Source organism: Nematolebias whitei, chromosome 23, assembly GCF_014905685.2.
Source record: "Nematolebias whitei isolate Nwh7 chromosome 23, NemWhi1, whole genome shotgun sequence".
Classification (NCBI taxonomy): domain Eukaryota; kingdom Metazoa; phylum Chordata; class Actinopteri; order Cyprinodontiformes; family Rivulidae; genus Nematolebias; species Nematolebias whitei.
Window position 1 is genome coordinate 115,688 of NC_056520.1, and position 19,156 is coordinate 134,843.

Genomic DNA, 19,156 nt, shown 5'->3' on the forward strand with positions numbered 1-19,156 from the left:
CACCTCTGACCTAAAACCTGCAGGATGGTGGCCCTCCAGGACCAGGATGGTCACACCTTCAGTGGGGGCGGGGCTCTGATCTGCCCATCAAAGCCCCGCCCCTCCACCATCAGGAACAAAAGGTAAATTGAAAAGAGATGAAGTTCCTTCTAAAAGACGATTCAAGGTTTAAACTAAACGAGGAACTTCTGCTTCACCTGACTGACGACTTAAGTTTGTAGGATTTTTCTACCTGACTGTTTTAATCAGTCTTCATAACTTTTATTTTTTAAAGTGACTTGTTAGAGAACTGAATGACTTCATGTTTGTTCCTTTTTACTTTGGGCCAGTTTGATTCAGAATAAGAAATAGAGAATAAACAAAGTTTGAAGTCAGAGCCAGTCACAGGACATGAAGAAGACTTCCTGATGGATGGAAAGCTTCACTAGAGCACAAGAGGCAAACTTCACAACAGACAGAACCACCAGAACAGCAGTCCAGATGTGTCTTGAAGCCAACAGAACTCGACCCAGCAGCATGCAGCACTGCTCAATCAAGTTTATTTAAATACAGACCAAGAAAAGCCATCAACCTATCATCAACAATATTACATTCTGTGGGAGGGGCTTGTTGCCATGGTAATGCCTCCTACAGATCACTTTTTGGCGGCGGTGGCGGCTCGTGCTCGGTTCAACTTGTCAATCAGCAGGCGGTCGGAGGCGGAGCATCTGGAGAGAACCGCCCCCATCTCCGACTCGCTCCGACGCTCAATGGCAGCATCTGCCGCCCCCTCCAGATCACTACAAGAAGAAAAGCAGTGAGCCAGGGGTGGAGCTAAGCAGTTTGATGAGGTCATAGCGCTGTCTTACCTCACAGCCAGGTGAGCTTTGACCTTCTGCTCAGGTGTGACCTTGGAGATATATTTCTTGGCTTCATACCTGTTGTTGTTCTTCATGCAAACCTCCACAAAGGCCTGAAGTACAAAAGCAGCAAAGGCTCAAGGGAAAAGTAGTTTGCTGTACAAGTATGCTGGAAATAAAGGGGCGGGGTCTCTTACAAGGTAACCAATGGGAGACTTCTTGCTTTTGGAGAATTTCTCTAACTCCTCCCACTCCTCCTTCTCTGCCATAGACTTGAGCTTCAACCACCAATACCTGCGCAGGTAAAACCAGGTAATGTTTGATTGACAGGTGAGAAACGTGTTTTTTGTTTCTAATGAACATTTCCTGTGTGTGACTTTTATTTTAGGATTCAAAACTGAAACATCATTTGGAACCGAGACTGTCCAACAGGGACAAATGGAGGGACAGACCCAGGGACAGCAAATCACAGCCCACGTCTCACTGACATCACATGGACTCACCTTTTGTCAGGTACTCTGAAGTCTTTGTAGAGCTGCTCTGCCTGTTTGTGAAGTCCTAACGACATCAGCGCCTCCATGGTTGCCTGGACAGAAAGTGACATCACTAAAAAAACACTAGACTTACCGTAATTGCCGGTTGTAAGCTGTGCATACTAAATTTAAAATCAAACAAGTTTGTGCTGTAATTCCTACGGTAAATAACCATTCAACCTACAGAATGAAAACAAACTAATCACTGGACATAATAAACACCTACGCAACCAAAATTATTAAAAAATTTAGATACCGGTAAATTTTACCCACAATCCCTACCTGAGGCCATGTGACCGGCAGGACCTGGAAAAATACTACAGTACGGTAAATGTTTATTAAATTAAATTACTGCCATTGATTTTTATTAAGGAACCCCACCCCACCCTGCTACAGGCTGTGTCCACACGGTCCCGCCTCGGCTCCTCCCCTCAACGTTTCAGCCCCCTCCCCCTGATATTTCATTTGAATTTATTTATAAAGCACAAAGAGTCGTCTCAGAGCACTGCCCAGAAACATTCACATGCAGAATGTCAGTTAACGTTATTTATCTAAGGAGCCAGCAGATTTTAAACAGGAGATCTGATCAGTGCACGTCTACCCTGGGCTGGGTCCTCACGACTCACCGAGTACCTCATTGGTCAAAAAGCTATCTCCTGGTCACATGACAACAGAGTGGAGAATTGTGGGTATTTAATAGCAAAATTGGAACCATGAGAGAGGGGTGTGGTTACCCCGTCTGTTGCGGAAGCACAATCCGTAGTGAAAAACAATCCTTCCAGGTCACACGGGTGATGTAGCGCTACTTCACTTCACCACGCAGCGGCGCCGTTTCACCATGGAAATAATTATAATATTGGTTTATAATCATTAAGAAATCACCACTAATTTAAGTGCGTGCTTTATTTCAGTGGTAATGAAGAGTTGTGTAAATAAAAACCACCACTAGATGGCTGGAAAAAAAATTATATACAGTATATCAGACTTATTAATTAATGATTAATCAAAATCAATCAAATGGTTTCTTAATCAAAGCCAGCATAAAGTGGTTGCTTTTATTTACACAACTATTCATTACCACTGAAATAAAGCACGATGATTATAAACCAATATTATAATTATTTCCATGGTGAAACAGCGCCACTGCGTGGTGAAGTGAAGTAGCGCTGCATCACCCGTCCGACCTGGAAGTATTGTTTTTAGCGCATGCGCAAATGAGCTGACATTACGGATGGTGCTTCCGCAACAGATTGGGTAACCACAAGGGGTACCGTCATGAGTACCTGTGGCAACAAAGTCCATGCTCAATAATCCAGGTATACAATCCAACATTTTTCAGTCAGGTCATCTGGACAGTTTCTTTTTTTTTGTGCTGAAACATTTCACCTTCGATCCGGAAGGCTTCATCAGTCAAGGAAACACACAACAAAACTGATTCTTCCTCCCAACAGCTTCCTCCAAAGTGGAACAAACCAGTTATGTTGGTGCCAAGATGGTCTCTGTGACACACCCCCTCCTCCATTGCTGGCCCTCTTCCTTGTTGACAGTTGTGTCAAACTGGTTGAAAACAAGTACCTGTGGCATTAACTCCGTCTGTGTCACTAAAGCCCGCCCCCAAGAGGGGCAGGTGTTGGGCAGCCACATGAGCACCCAGGTGTGTATATATGTATACAAACAAAACGCAGGGTCCAAAGCATGAGAAAAAATTAGCGGCTTATACATTGGCAATTACGATGAGTTTAAACTGATTAAAAGAACTGAAAATCCTCATCATACACCTGTAGGACCATAACCCACACTTTGACCTACCTGCAAAGAGAGCCCAAGAAGCCCCGCCCCTTTCTCATCATCCATCTTTCGTTGAAAGCGAAGAAGCCGCATCTCTTCCTCTGTGGCCTGAAAACAGAATCATCGAAAGCGTGTTTCATGTCGTGGACAGAAATGTTTGGATGGAAAACAATGTTTTGGACAGGTGTGTCATGTGACCTCTTCTTGTTACCTTGGCAGCAAAGTCATTTTTAGCCTTGGTATATTCGTCCACAGCACTCTGCAGGTGAGACAGTCTTCCCTCCAACCTCTGAGGACAGAAAGGGCAGGGTTAGAGACTGCAGGACAAGCACGTGTGGTCTGTCACAGGTGTTGTCCTTACCTGTTCTCTGTAACTGGCCCTGACGTGGAAGTTAGCCAGTTCTTGATGATCGTCATCCTGGTTGTAAAGATCTTTGAGCGTTTCCTGCTCCTGCAGCTTACAGAACTGATAACAGAAAGGTGCAGGTTCATTGTCAGCCGCTAACAGCCACTGAATCGATACAGCCAGGTGAGCTCACCTGCCTGTAGAGGCTGAGCGCCACTGGTTGGTTTCTCAAAGTCATGAAGAAATCTCCTCGATTCATCTCGTTCTTCAGGTACGTTACCACCGTGTAAACTGACAACACAAAGAGACCATCAGTACCTGTCACACACCAGGTGGACACGTGGGGGCGGAGCCTAACCACCCACCCAGGTCAGTGTCACCGCTCTCCACAGCTTTACTGAGTGCCAGTTGACTCCTCTTCATCTTGAGCAGAAGAGGAACCTGCTCACCAGAGCGAGCCTCGAAGTCCAGCAGCTAAAAACAGAAAAATATTTCAGAATACACTAAAAGACAAGAAAGAAGGGGCAAAAATACTCAAATACAGAAACATTATTTAGAATAATGCAAGTGTGGGAAGGGTTTAAAACAACTTAATAAACATAAATAATAAAATAAACTACTACTTTCTACTTGTACTACTATTCCTACTTTGCGGTTTTTCACTTATCAGAATCAAGTTTTATCATCATCGTACTGGAGTACAGCAAGATTATGTCCGGACGTCGTCTGAAAGATGGGCGGAGTGCACGTGGCTACAGCTCTTGGGAGCGCGGCCCCTTATTCTTTAGATAGAAAAGTGGGAAAGGCCATGAGGAAAGGATAGTGGCATTACAAAAAGGATCTCTTCACACCTCGTCAGGACACAATTTAAGACATCAAAAAACTCTACCAGCAGCACATTTATACATTACATGTGCATCTGACGACAAGACGTGACATTTGTCCATGAAGCACTTCCAGACAGCACCACAGTCCTGATAGTTGCGCGGGGTTTACACATATCCCAGGAGAAATTTGATAAGTTGGCCTACTTCAAGGCTGAACGGGGAGTCAGATTCAGATGAGCCACAGTTGTTAATTTTTTCAGGCAGACTGTTGTTTCTCGTCAGCCTCGAGTTCTGCTGGTACTCTCAATGATCCAAAATGGCCAGATTTGTGGGCATTCCACTGAGCCGTGCTTATTTGCCCCCTCCAATGTCGTCCCAAGCATGCTGGCGAGTTCCAGAAGCCGCAAGTGGCTTATGATTCTCACAAATTGCTTCTATCTTACGGTTGAGCTTTTAAATCAGCTGAGTCTGAGAGCTCAAAGCACAAACTGATCCTTCACATAAAATCAGTAGCTTTGCCATGGCCAAAAATGCTGCCGCCATCTTCTTTAATAGCCGATAACATCGGTATCCGTCAGTGCCAAAAAGCAGAAACCCTGCCATCATAAATCTAATGATATAAACATCTTCGGCATCCTCCTGAGACAATACAGAAAGGCACATCAACTTATCCACAACGTTTCCAGCCGTGTGCATCTCAGCGGGGCATCAGGGCTCACCAGGACCCTGTCGCTTGGTAGAAATTTTTTTTTTATAAATTGCGTTGAAAGTCCAGCTGACCAGATCCATGACAGTAATGTACGAATTGGAAAATGCATAGAATAGAAAAGAATAAAATAGAATAGAAACAGCCTTTATTGTCCCACGGATGGGAAATTCAAGTGTAACAGCAGCATGAAAAGATTCACACACAAGTTCCTAAATGTTAAAAACAATATATAAAGAAACAAGATGAACAATATCAATAATAATGTCCAATATGTATTGGAACATTGATAAGGACAGAGTATTGACAGCACAGTGTTACAGGCAGAGTGTGTATTTCAGCAGAGGTCAGCATGTATTTAATCCTTATTGAGTTTGTTGGAGCAGTGATGGTTGTAGAGTCTAACAGCTGCTGGAGGAAGGACCTGCTGGAGGAAAGACCTGCGGTGACGCTCCTTTGTGCATTTAGGAGCAGGAACCTGTCACTGAACGAGCTCTCCAGTTCAGCAGCAGCTTCATGGGGTGGAGACGTTGTCCAGCAATGATGTTATTTTAGCTGGAGTCCTTCTGTCTCCCACCACCTGCACTGGGTCGAGGGGGCGTCCAAGCACCGAGCTGGTCTTCTTGATGATCTTATCTAGCTGCTTCTTCTCAGCTGATGATAAGCTGCTGCTCCAACACACAACACCATAGAAGATGGCTGATGCCACTATTGAGTCAAACAAGGTCTTCAGGAGCACCCCCTGCACTCCAAAACACCTCAGTCTCCTCAGCAGGTAGAGTCTGCTCTGACCCTTCCTGTAAAGTGCCTCAGTGTTGTGAGACCAGTCCAGTTTATTGTTCAGGTGAACACCCAGGTACTTGTAAGAGTCCACGATCTTGATATCCACTCCCTGGATGTTCACCGGGGTCAGTGAGGTGGACCTGTGCCTGTGGAAATCCACAACCAGCTCCTTAGTTTTAGCAGCGTTGATCAGGAGCTGGTTCTGCTGGCACCAGTCCACAAAGTCTTGAGTCCGCTGTCTAAATGCATAAATAGAAGCTCCGATACACAGGACAGAGAGCAAAGAAGCAGGAGGGAGATGGGAGGAAGAAAATGTGTCCATCTTGCTCAAAAGCGAGTGAAGAAAATAAATAAATAAATTTTTTAAATCGCAGGTCTTCAGGGTACGGATCCCCCGCGATAAACGAGGGACTACTTTATACTCCAGAAAATACTAAAAAAAATTACAATACATAAAATAAAAAGAACACTGCAACACTGCAAAAAAAAGTACCTACAATGCTGATGAAAAACATTAAAAAGCAAAAAATATTGTGAAAAAGTACAAAGTAGTAAAAAAAAAAGATTGTGATGGCAGTGAAAGAGAGAGTCCAGGAAGGATGAGGTGGATGGAGAAAAGTTTCAGGAGTGATTTGTGACAAAAGGGTGTCAGTAAAGGTCAAAGGAAAAGTTTACAAGGCAGTGGTGAGCTCTGACCTCCCATCACAACTTCTCATTAACTCTGTTCCTGTGTCAAATAAGCACGAGATCCTGAACTGTTTCAACAAACATTTTGTTGCTTCTAGTTCTTTATTTGACACAGTTACTAATGGAAGATCAGCCACTTCACTTAATAATCAAACTTCTACAAATCAAATCCCTCCTACAAGTCAATCCTCAGTTAATCACACCTTCTCTTTTTCTCCATTCTCAGTCAGTGAGGTCAACAAACTGTTAAAAGATCTTGATCCTAAAAAATCTGCAGGTCCAGATGAACTTCCACCTTACTTCTTAAGGCTGGCTGCTCATATCATCACAGTCCCTGTGACCCACATCTTCAATCTCTCCATAAGACAAAACTCCATCCCAGACACTTGGAAACAGCCTTTGTTCTTCTTTGCTGAAGGGAGGTGACCCCACCTCACTGAACAACTATGGACCAATCTCTAAACTCTGCATTTTAGTCAAGGTTCTAGAAAAACTGATAAACTCTCAAATCAAAAATGACCTGGACTCATTTAACATCTTACCTCCACATCAATCTGGTTTCAGGAAACAACACAGCACAACCACTGCTTCACTGAAGGTTCTTAATGATGTTGTTGAAGCACTGGATGCTAAGGATTATTGTGCTGCACTTTTCTTAGATCTGTCTAAAGATTCTGACTCTGTGGATCAGAACATCTTGTGTCATAAACTCTCAGAAATCGGTTTCTCATATCACACCATTGGAGGCAATGTGTTCAACATAATGGTACTTTCTCCAGTTATTTAACAGTCAACAATGGTGTACCACTGGTGGATCTGTGGTGGAAGTGGTCTCCAGCTACAAGTACTTGGGTGTGCACCTGAACAACAACCTCAGCTGGAGCAACAACACCACCAGCCTGATGAAGAAAGATCATCAGAGACTCTACTTCCTCAGACGGCTGAGATGAGCTGGTCTGGAAGCTCAGTCCTCACCTCCTTCTACAGGTGTGCAGTGGAGAGCATCCTGTGCTCCAGCATCAACGTGTGGCATGGAGGCTGCACAGCTGCAGAAAGAAAAGCTTTGCAGAGAGTGGTGAAGGCTGCACAGAAGATGTTGGAGTCAGCCTCCCCACCATCACAGACATCTACACCTCCAGATGCAGGAAGAGGGCCACCTGCATCATGAAGGACCCAACTCACCCAGCACACACACTTTTTGTCCCCCTCCCCTCAGCAATGTGTAGAACCACTAGACTGAGGAACAGCTTCTACCCTGAGGCTGTTAGACTCATGAATCTCTAACTAGAATAATCACTGTGAAGAATCACATCATGTTGCTGCTGATCTGTTTCATGTTGCTGCTGATCGGTTTCAATGTTACGGCTGATCTGTTTCACGTTGCTGCTGATCTGTTTCATGTTGCTGCTGAACTGTTTCATGTTGATGTGTTCATTCGTGCTCATCTGCTCACACAGACTCATGTCCATGCTGATGTTCGACGTAATGTTTTTATGTTATGAGTGCTTATTGTATATTTAGTTGATGTTTTTTCTTAGTTCATATCTTTGATCTTATTACTGTTTTTTTTTTACATTTTATTGTTGGATGTAACAGGGACCCTGTGCACACAATTTCATCCCACCACATGCACTACATATGGTGGGAACGACAATAAAGAATCTCTGAATCTGACAAGGCTCAGTCTTTGGACCCACCCCTCTTTACAATCTACATAGGTAATGTACGTCAGAGCATCCCTGATGCACCTTACATTTCTACGCTGATGACACAGTTGTTAATCGTCGAGCTAAAACAGTTGAAAAGGCTCTCAAGCTTTTACAATCCACCTTTGACATCATCCAGTCAGATTTGTTCCACCTCAAACTTGTCCTAAATGCTGATAAAACCAAAGGGATGCTTTTTTCAAATAGGAAGTTGGTCCCAGCAGTTCTTCCTCCGATTTTATCCTCAAATGGTGTCCCCATTGAGTTTGTTGATTCCTATAAATATTTGGGTATCTTGGTCGACTTGCATCTGTCTTTTAAGCTCCATGTGGAAAACTTGGTAAAGAAACTGAAAGTTAAACTGGGTTTCTTTTTCAGAAACAGATCCTGTCTAACTCTGAATGTTAGGAAACACCTTGTATCTGTGACTTTCCTTTCCTCCATTGATTACGGTGACATTATTTACATGATCGCTCCTACAAGAACCTGCAGATGTTGGATGCTGTCTATCATGGTGCACTAAGATTCATAACTGGGTATAACTACCGTACCCACCACTGCACCCAGTATTCACTGGTTAACTGGTCACCATTAACTTCACACAGACTCTCCCACTGGTACATTTTCATCTTTAAATCACTTCTTGGTCTGCTGCCTTCATACATCTCCTCCTACAGTGGGGAGAACAAGTATTTGATACACTGTTGATTTTTCAGGTTTTCCCACTTGCAAAGCTTGTAGATGACTGTAATTTTTATCATAGGTACTCTTCAACTGTGAATGATGGAATCTAAAACAAAAATTCAGAAAAATACAATGTATGATTTTTAATTAATTAATTCCCATTTTATTGTGTGAAATAAGTATTTGATACACCAGAAAAATGAAACTTAATATTTGGTACAGAAACCTTTGTTTGCAATTACAGAGATCAGACGTTTCCTGTAGTTCTTGACCAGGTTTGCACACACTGCAGCAGGGATTTTGGCCCACTCCTCCATACAGATCTCCTCCAGAGCCTTCAGGTTTCGGGGCTGTCGCTGGGCCACACGGACTTTTAGCTCCCTCCAAAGATTTTCTATGGGATTCAGGTCTGGAGACTGGCTAGGCCACTCCAGGACCTTAAGATGTTTCCTACGGAGCCACTCTTTAGTTGCCCTGGCTGTGTGTTTTGGGTCGTTATCATGCTGGAAGACCCAGCCACGACCCATCTTCAGTGCTCTTACTGAGGGAAGGAGGTTGTTGGCCAAAATCTCACGATACATGGCCCCATCCATCCTTCCCACAATATGGTGCAGTCGTCCTGTCCCCTTTGCAGAAAAGCATCCCCAAAGAATGATGTTTCCACCGCCATGCTTCACGGTTGGGATGGTGTTCTTAGGGTTGTACTCATCATTCTTCTTCCTCCAAACATGACGAGTGGAGTTTAAACCAAAAAGTTCTATTTTTGTCTCATCAGACCACATGACCTTCTCCCATTCCTCCTCTGGATCATTCAGATGGTCATTTGCAAACTTCAGACGGGCTTTGACATGCGTTGGCTTGAGGAAGGGCACCTTGCGTGCACTGCAGGATTTTACTCCTTGACGGCGTAGAGTGTTACTGATTGTTTTCTTTGAGACTGTGGTCCCAGCTCTATTCAGGTCATTGACCAGGTCCTGCCGTGTAGTTCTGGGCTCATTCCTCACCTTCCTCAAGATCAATGATGCTCCACGAGGTGAGATCTTGCATGGCGCCCCAGACCGAGGGAGATTTTCCGTTATTTTGTATTTCTTCCATTTTCTAATAATTGCACCAACTGTTGTTGCCTTCTCACCAAGCTGCTTGCCTATTGTCCTGTAGCCCATCCCAGCCTTGTGCAGGTCTACAATTGTATCCCTGATGTCCTTACACAGCTCTCTGGTCTTGGGCATTGTGGAGATGCTGGAGTCTGATTGATTGAGTGTGTGGACAGGTATCTTTTATACAGGTCATGAGTCCAAACAGGTGCAGTTAATACAAGTAATGGGTGGAGAACAGGAGGGCTTCTTAAAGAAGAACTAACATGTCTGTGAGAGCCAAAATTCTTACTGGTTGATAGATGATCAAATACTTATTTCACACAATAAAATGGAAATTAATTATTTAAAAATCATACATTGTATTTTTCTGGATTTTTGTTTTAGATTCCATCATTCACAGTTGAAGAGTACCTATGATAAAAATTACAATCATCTACAAGCTTTGCAAGTGGGAAAACCTGAAAAATCAACAGTGTATCAAATACTTGTTCTCCCCACTGTACGTCTCTGTGTGAGTGCAGCTACAGCGTGCGCTCTCAGGACATCATTACCTGCAGTGTTCCCTCAGTGAGGACTGAACTAGGCAAAAGGACCTTCTCCTACGCCGCTCCTGTTTCCTGGAATATCTTGTAAAAAGATCTGAAACTCTCGACCTTTGACCTCTCTAAGTGGCTTCAAAAATCTGTTCAGTTCCTGCAGATGTTCCTTTTTTGAGTTTTCTAAGTTCACCTTAGGCCGTTTTCACACCTGATAGTCTGGTAGACTCGGTTCGGGACCAATATTCATGAGCTTTTGTTACATTTGAGCTGGTGCGTTTGCATTCACACTGCACTGTGCAGTCGAGCCAACCTGTTGAACCAACCTGTTCCCCCGCTCGCCTGTGGGGGCGCTGCACCAAGAACTACTGAAAGAAACGACACAAAAACCTCTGGACACGTCTTCTTCTGTAAATAAAAATAAAAACCAAGTGGCATCAAGTTTTAGGAGTTATATTTTGTCATTTTTCAAAAATGGACTTAGCATGAGCAGAAGATGAGACAGAAGACCATGGAGAATGTTGTTTTCCACACAAGGCAGCTGACGGCTCCATATAAGAGAAATGTGTGTTTGTTTGTCCTGAGGAGCGGGTCCGGTCTGATTACATTCACACTGTACTCGAACCGCGCTGGAGTTCTCTTCTACCGGACCGAGACCTAGGTTTTAGCCCGGGCCAGAGTTTGCCTTTTTGTTCCGTGACAGAGTTCGATGGAGAGTTCACACCTCCCCAAACAAACCAGACTTTCAAGGAAAACGAGCTAGAGTTGGATTAAAGCGACTAAACAGGGCTGGTGTGAATGCACCCTTAGAATCTAACTGTTTTTGTTACTTTTTTTGCCATCTTATTTTATTTGTAAAAAACTAAAATCTGTATGCCTTTTGAATGAATTCTAAGACAGTGGTGAGAATAGCTATGTTGAGTGTACTGACCATCCATCCATCCATCCATCCATCCACACACACACAAAAAAATAAACTACTACTTACTACTTGTACTACTATTTCTACTTTGTGGTTTTTCACTTGTCATGGGGCTTCAGGGTACAGATCCCCTGCAATAAATGAGGGACTACTGTATACAAATGCAGTTAAAGAGGACATGGATGTAATTGGAGTGAGGATAGAGGACACAGGACAGGAGGGCTCACTGTGGAGACCCCTGATGAGGGATAAGCAGAAAGAAAAGAATGAAGACTCTAAAATGTTGCAATTATTCCTGAAAATACTTGAGACACTACATGAATAACAAGAGAAGCACGAACCAATCAGAACGCTTTCTGCAGCGTGATGATGGTGTAGCATTACAAAACCCAACAGTCTGCAGTCTGGAGAAGGTGTACCTTGATGGCGAGCTCTGCACGTCCACACTCGTATGCTTTAGCAGCGATGTGAGAGTACGAAACTCCAGGTGAGTCTCCCACTTTGGCACACACGGCTCGAGCTATGGCCTCATCTGACAGGTCCTTCTGCTGCACCTGAACACGCCACAGTCACATGACATGACATGTAAAACATGCTGAAAGGCCTCAGGTGAGACAGGTTACCTTGCAGGAGGCCCAGTGCTTCAGGACTCTGCTGACGCCCTGATAATCAGGAATCTTCAGGTATCGACAAATTTCAATAGCTAACGGATAAAACTGTCGATACACCAACCTGAAAGAGACAGACAGGTGAGCACACAAGTACAGAGACTCAGGTGAGTGATGGGAACAGAGAATGATGGGACAATCTGAGTCACCTATCAATCAGCACCTGTACGGTCATCTGCTTGAATCTGACGTAAGGAGTCAAGGAACCCGACACCATGGAAACACCCTGCACGGGTCTTGTAAGAACCAACACTGGAAACTACTGTCCCACAAGGCAGCTGTGAAGGACTAAAGGATACTGAGTATGCGTGAGCGGCATTCCCACACTGCTCTCTCTGACAGCATTCAGCACCCGTAGCTCCCTGCAGGTCGTCACAAAATGATCGGGACTGAAGTCCGTCAGGAAACACTTCCCAAAAGATGCTGCCTGGTAGAAAAGAAATGGAAGTACATGACTCATGGTGAGGCCGCCTGTTACCAAGGTGCATGAGCATGACAACATAACCTGATCTCTAAGTTCAGGAACTCACTCTCATCAGAGCCTTCTGGATATCGGTGTCATACTCGTGACCTGCTGCTTCCACACACTGGTGGACGGCATCTCCCAGCACATTCTGCTCCTTGATCTCTCTCAGGTACTCATCAGCCTTCTGACTGGACTTCTATAGGAACAGAAACCAGACATCAGTCCTGTGAACGCCTGAAGCATCAGAAACGGTGGTTCGCCATCAGCAGAGGTGTACCTCGTACTCACGGTGGGCCTCCAACAGCAGAGCTCCTGGAGCCATAGAAGCAATCTTGAAGATGTCCTGACAGACCAGGGGAACCTCCTGCAGCAGCTCCTGAGTGGTTGAACTGATGATCCGAACTCCATCCATTTCTCCCACTAACACAGACTGGTTCTCAATGGGGAACCTAAGGTCAGGGTCAAGGTGCTAACTTCATCTAGAAAGAGATCATTTGAAAAGTCACCTGGAAGATCAGACCAGAGCAACAAGTCTGTTACTGGTTCCAGTCTGAAAGGGTTTCAAGGATACTGGATAGTGTCGTTACACACTCCAACCACAAGGAGCAGTCTATCCCACAACAGGACCACAGAGGGATGCTGGCTCTTCGGTCTGCGGCACCTGAACAGGCACACATGGTAAATAATAACAATAACAACAATGTGTTGTGTTGTCACCATTGTATGTTCCCATATAATGGCGAAATTGGCTCTCTGCATTTAACCCATCCACCACCAGGTGGAGCAGTGGGCAGCTTTTGAAGGTACCCGGGGAGCAACTGGGGATAAGGTGTCCTGCTCAGAGACACCACGAGATGTGCAATGACTAGGGATCGAACCTGGAACTTTCAGGTCCCAAGTCGGCTGCCCTGCCTCTACCCCAGCTTGGCCCCCCACAAATGGACTGCACTTACAGGACTTTTCCATCTTATCAAGATACCCAAAGCACTTTATTCACCCATTCATACAGCACTCTACGAGATCTCTACAAAGCTATTTTGAATCTGTAATCAGTGCTTTGATCACATTTATTCAATCAACGTTTATTTAAACAGGTTAGTCCCAATGAGCCTTGAGGACTTCATACACCAATGGGACACACATCAGAGGCAGTGAGGGGTTCAGTGTCTTGCTCAGGGACACTTCAACATGTGACTGCTGGTGGAATCGAACCCCACAAATGTCAGATCAAAGAATGGGTGAAGGTCAAGTAACAAGGTCAAAAGACAGATTAAAGGTCAGGTAAGCAGGACACTGTACAGGTAAAAAGCCAGGAAACATACATACCAGACCACCTGTTTGGGAGCTTCTGTCTGATTTGTGTCAACTTCACTCAGTTTGTCCTGCAGACAGAACAACCTGTCACTCATTCCCACTGAGAAAGCCCCGCCCACTTTGAAAGGGACAAGAAGATAGCTACTGCTCACCTGTAGGTTGGAGGAGCCGGTCCACAGGTGTCCAGTGTCTGTGAAGACAGCCAGGTATTTGTAGCTGAAAGAAACAGACATGTGGACGATGCTGCCAGCCTGGCTAAGATCTGGAGGACACTGAAGACATACGGACACATGTTAGACAGGTACCTAAACTGACCCCACCTGGTCAACCGTCTGTCAATGTGTCTGCCTCACCACTGCTGTGCAGGAGGTATTATCCAGGACATAGAGTTCCGGTCCAATGGACAACAGAACTTTAGTCTGTCTGTCCTGAGTGAGGACAACCCAACTGGCTGGCTTCCCCTGTAGACCTAAAGGGACAGAGTGAAATGAAGGACAGGTCAAAGACAGGTAAGTTCCAGGGGCAGGTGCATGTCAGAAACAAGTGAGGGACAGGTCTTCTTGTCTTCTGAGGTTAACAGAACAATGGAGACATCTTTACCTGGAACTTCAGGCAACCTACGAAGCTTCAGGTCTTCAATGTTGGTTGCCAAGGTGAAGCGGGAGGAGCCTGTTACTATGGCAATACCTGTTCCATAAGGAGAGTGGAACACCTTTGCCTCCAACACTTGACTCTGGACCACTTCCTGTTCAAAACAACAGTCAGTTATCTAGTTAGACCTGTTCCATACTGAACTACTAATCTAGAAAAACTCACCTGTCCCCCACAGAACTAGTCAAAAGACTCACCTGTCCCATGCTGAAGTGTCTCTTGAAGGATCCAAACAGGTCATAGATCAGAACTGTTCCATCCTCCTGAATACACAACAGCTCATCACTGACAGACCAGCCCAGGTGGACCACCGGTCCGCTCTTCCACTGAGAGGCACAGGTGAGACAGGTGAGTTTAAAAGAGTCAAGCAGCGTATGAGCAAAGCTGAAGTATGATTGGCTGTTGAGGACCTCAGGTGTGTTTGATTACATACAGGGAAGCTGGCGATGGCAACTCCTGACGCAGAATATATCTCTAACTGAGGGCGAGAACTGGGAGAGCGTCTGTGTGGCTCTCTGAGCAGAGCTGAGACAGAAACATGTCTTCATGTTTACAACCAACAGCTGTGTGTGTAAATAAAGAAGAAGAAGGTTGCACGCACCGACCGGTCCTCCGTACGGAGCTGCAGCCACCAGACTGTCTTTGAGCCCATCTCTAATGTTCCAACGCATCTCGTACAGCTCAGTTTTCCTGTTCAGAGATGACGGGTTATAAACACAACATAATAAACCGTAAAATGCTACAGCCAACACTAACTCAACTAAATCAGTGTCGTAAAGACAACAAAACAGTTGTTAATCCTTTTCTGAAGAATCCTGCAGTCTGTGGTGGCCACAGATGAGGAGCTGCAGAACTGGGGGCTCGGTCCCCCATGGCGGTGGGCTTTTGTTAGATATTTATCTTGACTGGTCCTGGGGTTTTTGATCTGCTCCGAACCGGGTCACAATTTCATTGAGCAGATCAAAAACCCCAGGACCAGTCAAGATAAACATCTACCACTTTCTTCAGGCCTCTGAAGCTGGGATGAGGGGGCATCACCAAGACCATGGTCTATCACAAACCTGAAACTGGATTCTGACAGGAAGCCAGAGAAGAGCCAGCAGGACTACCCACGTTTTGAGCTTTAGTCTGGAACTTCTCAAAGGTTTTTATTGAAGTTGCAACAGTCCAGCCTTGAAGAAAACTCGGCCATTAACGGAACAAACAGCTGTTTTCCTGCGCACGTGACGCTCGTCTTCTTCCCCACCAGACTCCATTCACATTCAGTCATTTTAATGGTTCCGAATGTGAACTTTACACCTGGCTGGACAATATCTCTTCTTCTCATTCTTTCCTCATTACAACATTTGACATTGGGCGCGATGACCAGCTGTTAAAATGCAACAAAGCTACTGCCGGAAGTCACGTGACTTGTTTAGCTGAAAGAAAACACTGCCTGAAACACGACGGTACTAGCTGCATTACACTCTTTTTAAGTTTTACCTGACATTAACCTGCCGTCCGGTGCTCAAAGCTACGTGCACACCGGTCAGCTGACAGCTCGTGCTAGCCGTGAACTCACCGGTAGAAGGCATCTCCCAGCGGGTTCCAGTTGGCGGTGATGAAGGCCATGCTGCCAGGTCCTTCCGGACCGAGACGGTTACGGAGCTCACTTTAAGATGACGGTTCTGACCCTGACTTTATTCAATGTTCTAGGTTCTGACCCTGACTTTAATCAATGTTCTACCTGCTGGAACGAGGAGTTGCGCATCAGTCACCTGACTTCCTTCTTCTTCTGGGGTGTTTTGGTGTGGGCGGTGGGCAGCCAGCCCACAGAGCAGAGCGCCACCTGCTGGTGCGGAGGTCAATCCCATTGTTAGTACATTTATCTAGACTGACCCTGGGATTAGAATGACATTATGACCCGGTTCTGACTGGTTTAAACGGGGCCAGCAACTCTAAAAAGAGTCTCCCAGGGATTCAATATCCGTAAAGGAATAGTTTATTTTGCTTGCTGCATCACACAGAAAAGGCTTTGAAGCACTTGTCATACACTGTTGTGCTCCCCGTCTGCGAAGGAGGACTCTAGGCACGATACATTTTTAATACCATGGGACATCCGACCCTTCCGGTTCCTGATCTCGCGTCGTGTACCGGAACCAGCCAGCGCTGTAAACTGGAACGTCCCTGCCTTGATTTAGTACAATTGGTAAAACTGAATTCACGTTTCCTTGACTTATTAGTAGTGTGAGTTGCCGCTTCTGAGGGAGGTCCGAGCCGGGGGGAGCGTGAGCTGGAGGCGGATCTGGGTCCGAGAGGAGGCCTGAGGCCCAAGACTAGCCGCAGCCAGCTGCAGTGACCCGCATCCAACTCATGTTGTAACTAGGGCATTAACAGAGTAATCGAGTAATCTACACATCGATTGCTAGGATCTATCGAGGTTAGAAATGTTACGTCGGGTACCCGTAGTGATGTCATATTATGTGACCACCGTATGACCGTAGGGGGCGGAGTTGCACTGTTGCAGGTCACAGAGTATGGTGTAACACCGGGTCCAATCCACCGAACCAGAACCAGTTTCGGTTTTAGTTTTTGACGTGCCGCACGTTTCTTCCCGTTTGCAGTTTAATAATAAAAACTAATAGTTTAGTTTTTCCTGTGACTTATTTGCAGTATGATAAATGGTAGGAGCATAATATACGCTCCCGATGTTTTGTTGGTCTTTTTTTTGTAAATAATTACCTTTTTTTGCGTTTTTATTTATTTATTTATTTTTGTATCTTGAGATCTATGACGTCATCAAATACTCGAGTTCTACTCGGGTTTTTTTATGTTAATGTCGAGTTTAAAAATTATATACTCGTTCAACCCCTAGTTGCAACACCACTGAGCCTCTGGGACTCATTTACAAGAGAGACCTGATTTTAACAAAGAGTGATGACAACAATGAATAACGACGACAATAACAATCATAATGGATGCGTACAAAATTTTTCTTAACAAGTGAAAAAAAAAGTAATTAAAAGGAAAAGTAACAAAAAACAGCTATATTATAAAGTGGCGTAGAAAACTAAAAACAGGAACATCTGCAGGAGCTTATCAGATGTTTGAAGCCACTTAGAGAGGTCAAAGGTCGAGAGCTTCAGATCTTTTTACAAGATATTCCAGGAAACAGGAGCGGAGTAGGAGAAGGTCCTTTTGTCTAGTTCAGTCCTCACTGAGGGAACACTGCAGGTAATGATGTCCTGAGAGCGCACGCTGTAGCTGCACTCACACAGAGACATGTAGGAGGAGATGTATGAAGGCAGCAGACCAGGAAGTGATTTAAAGATGAAAATGTACCAGTGAGAGAGTCTGTGTGAAGTTAATGGTGACCAGTTAACCAGTGAATACTGGGTGCAGTGGTGGGTACGGTAGTTACAGCCAGTTATGAATCTTAGTGCACCATGATAGACAGCATCCAACATCTGCAGCATCCAACATCTGCAGGGTTCTTGTATCCAATCCAACTTTATTTATAAAGCACTTTAAAAACACCCATACAGGACCAAAGTGATGTACAGACAAGTTAAAAAACACACAACAAAATAAAATACAAGAAAAAAATAATTAAAAAGACAAACAACTATGCAATAAAAAATGAAAGAGTAAAAGGAGTATCACATAAATAACAATAATAAAATCAACATCTCACATGGTGTCAAAAGCCTTGGAATAAAGATAAGTTTTAAGATGGGATTTAAAAACAGGCAGCGAGGAGCCTGTCTGATGTGGAGACGCAGACCGTTCCATAGTTTACGAGCTGCTACAGCGAAGGCACGGTCACTTCTAAGCTTGATCTTTGTTTTGGGCATACTCAAGAGCAGCTGATCAGCTGACCTGAGAGCACGTGAGGGGGTATAAGGCTGTAGCAGCTCGGAGAGGTCGGGTGGGGCGAGACCACTGAGAGATTTAAAAGTAATTAAAGCTGCAAGCAGAATTGAAGGCCCTCCCATCAAAGTGCCACTCCGGCCTTACGGCGACTGTGGGAGCTCCAGCAACTCCACCCAGTCATCACTGCGAACGCTCTCATGCCTGTCGCGCACTTGTTCACCATGCTGTGCATTTGCTGAACCTTCGACATCACCTGTGACAGCAGGAGCTCCAGCAATGCCTCCCAGTCGCCATCGTGAACGCTCTTATGCCATTCCCGCATGCGTCCACTAGGGTGTGCATATGCCAAATCTTTGAAATCACCTTCTGCCCACATCAGTATGAGTCCAGCTGCAAGCTTTACAAGTTTGGCTAAAATCCGACCTTCCAGACAGGAGTTACTGTCACTTCCTGTTTTCTAGCAAATGTAAAAGATTTCCTTTAAGCTTTTCAACATGTCATATGTGGTAATCAGCAGTTAGCAAATACGGTTTTAGTCTTATATCTTACACAGTGCCAAGCTGGAAGAGACACCCAATAATCATCAGTTTCTTCTTTAAGTGGGCTGGGCTTAAGTCAAGTCATGAATCAACAATACCAATGTGTCTGATGAAGCATAAAAAAAATCTGGTGTAGATCAGATGATGTATCACTGAGATATAACTCTTGGAATAATGTCGGGGACGCACTGGAGTCGTTTCGTTTTTCATGG

The 19,156-nt window shown here is 44.8% G+C and overlaps 1 protein-coding gene across 1 annotated transcript; it reads right to left on the minus strand.

The window, feature by feature from the left end:
- Positions 1 to 523: 523 nt before the first annotated feature.
- Positions 524 to 16,322, minus strand: vps16 (VPS16 core subunit of CORVET and HOPS complexes). The gene is made up of 24 exons (XM_037696563.1): positions 16,115 to 16,322; positions 15,155 to 15,243; positions 14,987 to 15,078; positions 14,751 to 14,879; positions 14,503 to 14,647; positions 14,256 to 14,371; positions 14,055 to 14,174; positions 13,915 to 13,970; positions 13,160 to 13,249; positions 12,866 to 13,037; positions 12,653 to 12,784; positions 12,422 to 12,549; positions 12,272 to 12,307; positions 12,078 to 12,186; positions 11,874 to 12,008; positions 3,872 to 3,980; positions 3,700 to 3,797; positions 3,522 to 3,626; positions 3,372 to 3,449; positions 3,182 to 3,268; positions 1,343 to 1,425; positions 1,037 to 1,133; positions 849 to 952; positions 524 to 779 (listed from the first exon to the last, which is right to left on the minus strand). The coding sequence occupies exons 1-24, from the start codon at positions 16,162 to 16,164 to the stop codon at positions 635 to 637; spliced, it is 2,505 nt and encodes an 834-aa protein (XP_037552491.1). The 5' UTR covers positions 16,165 to 16,322; the 3' UTR covers positions 524 to 634.
- Between the last annotated feature and the right edge of the window lie 2,834 nt (positions 16,323 to 19,156).

Coding starts and splice junctions, on each gene's coding strand:
- vps16 (XM_037696563.1), bottom strand. CDS start 16,164: ATGGCCTTCATCACCGCCAACTGGAACCCGCTGGGAGATGCCTTCTAC. Junction 1,426..3,181: donor TTCTTGGGCTCTCTTTGCAG/GTAGGTCAAAGT, acceptor CTTTCTGTCCAG/GCAACCATGGAGGCGCTGAT. Junction 953..1,036: donor AGTCTCCCATTGGTTACCTT/GTAAGAGACCCC, acceptor TTTGTACTTCAG/GCCTTTGTGGAGGTTTGCAT.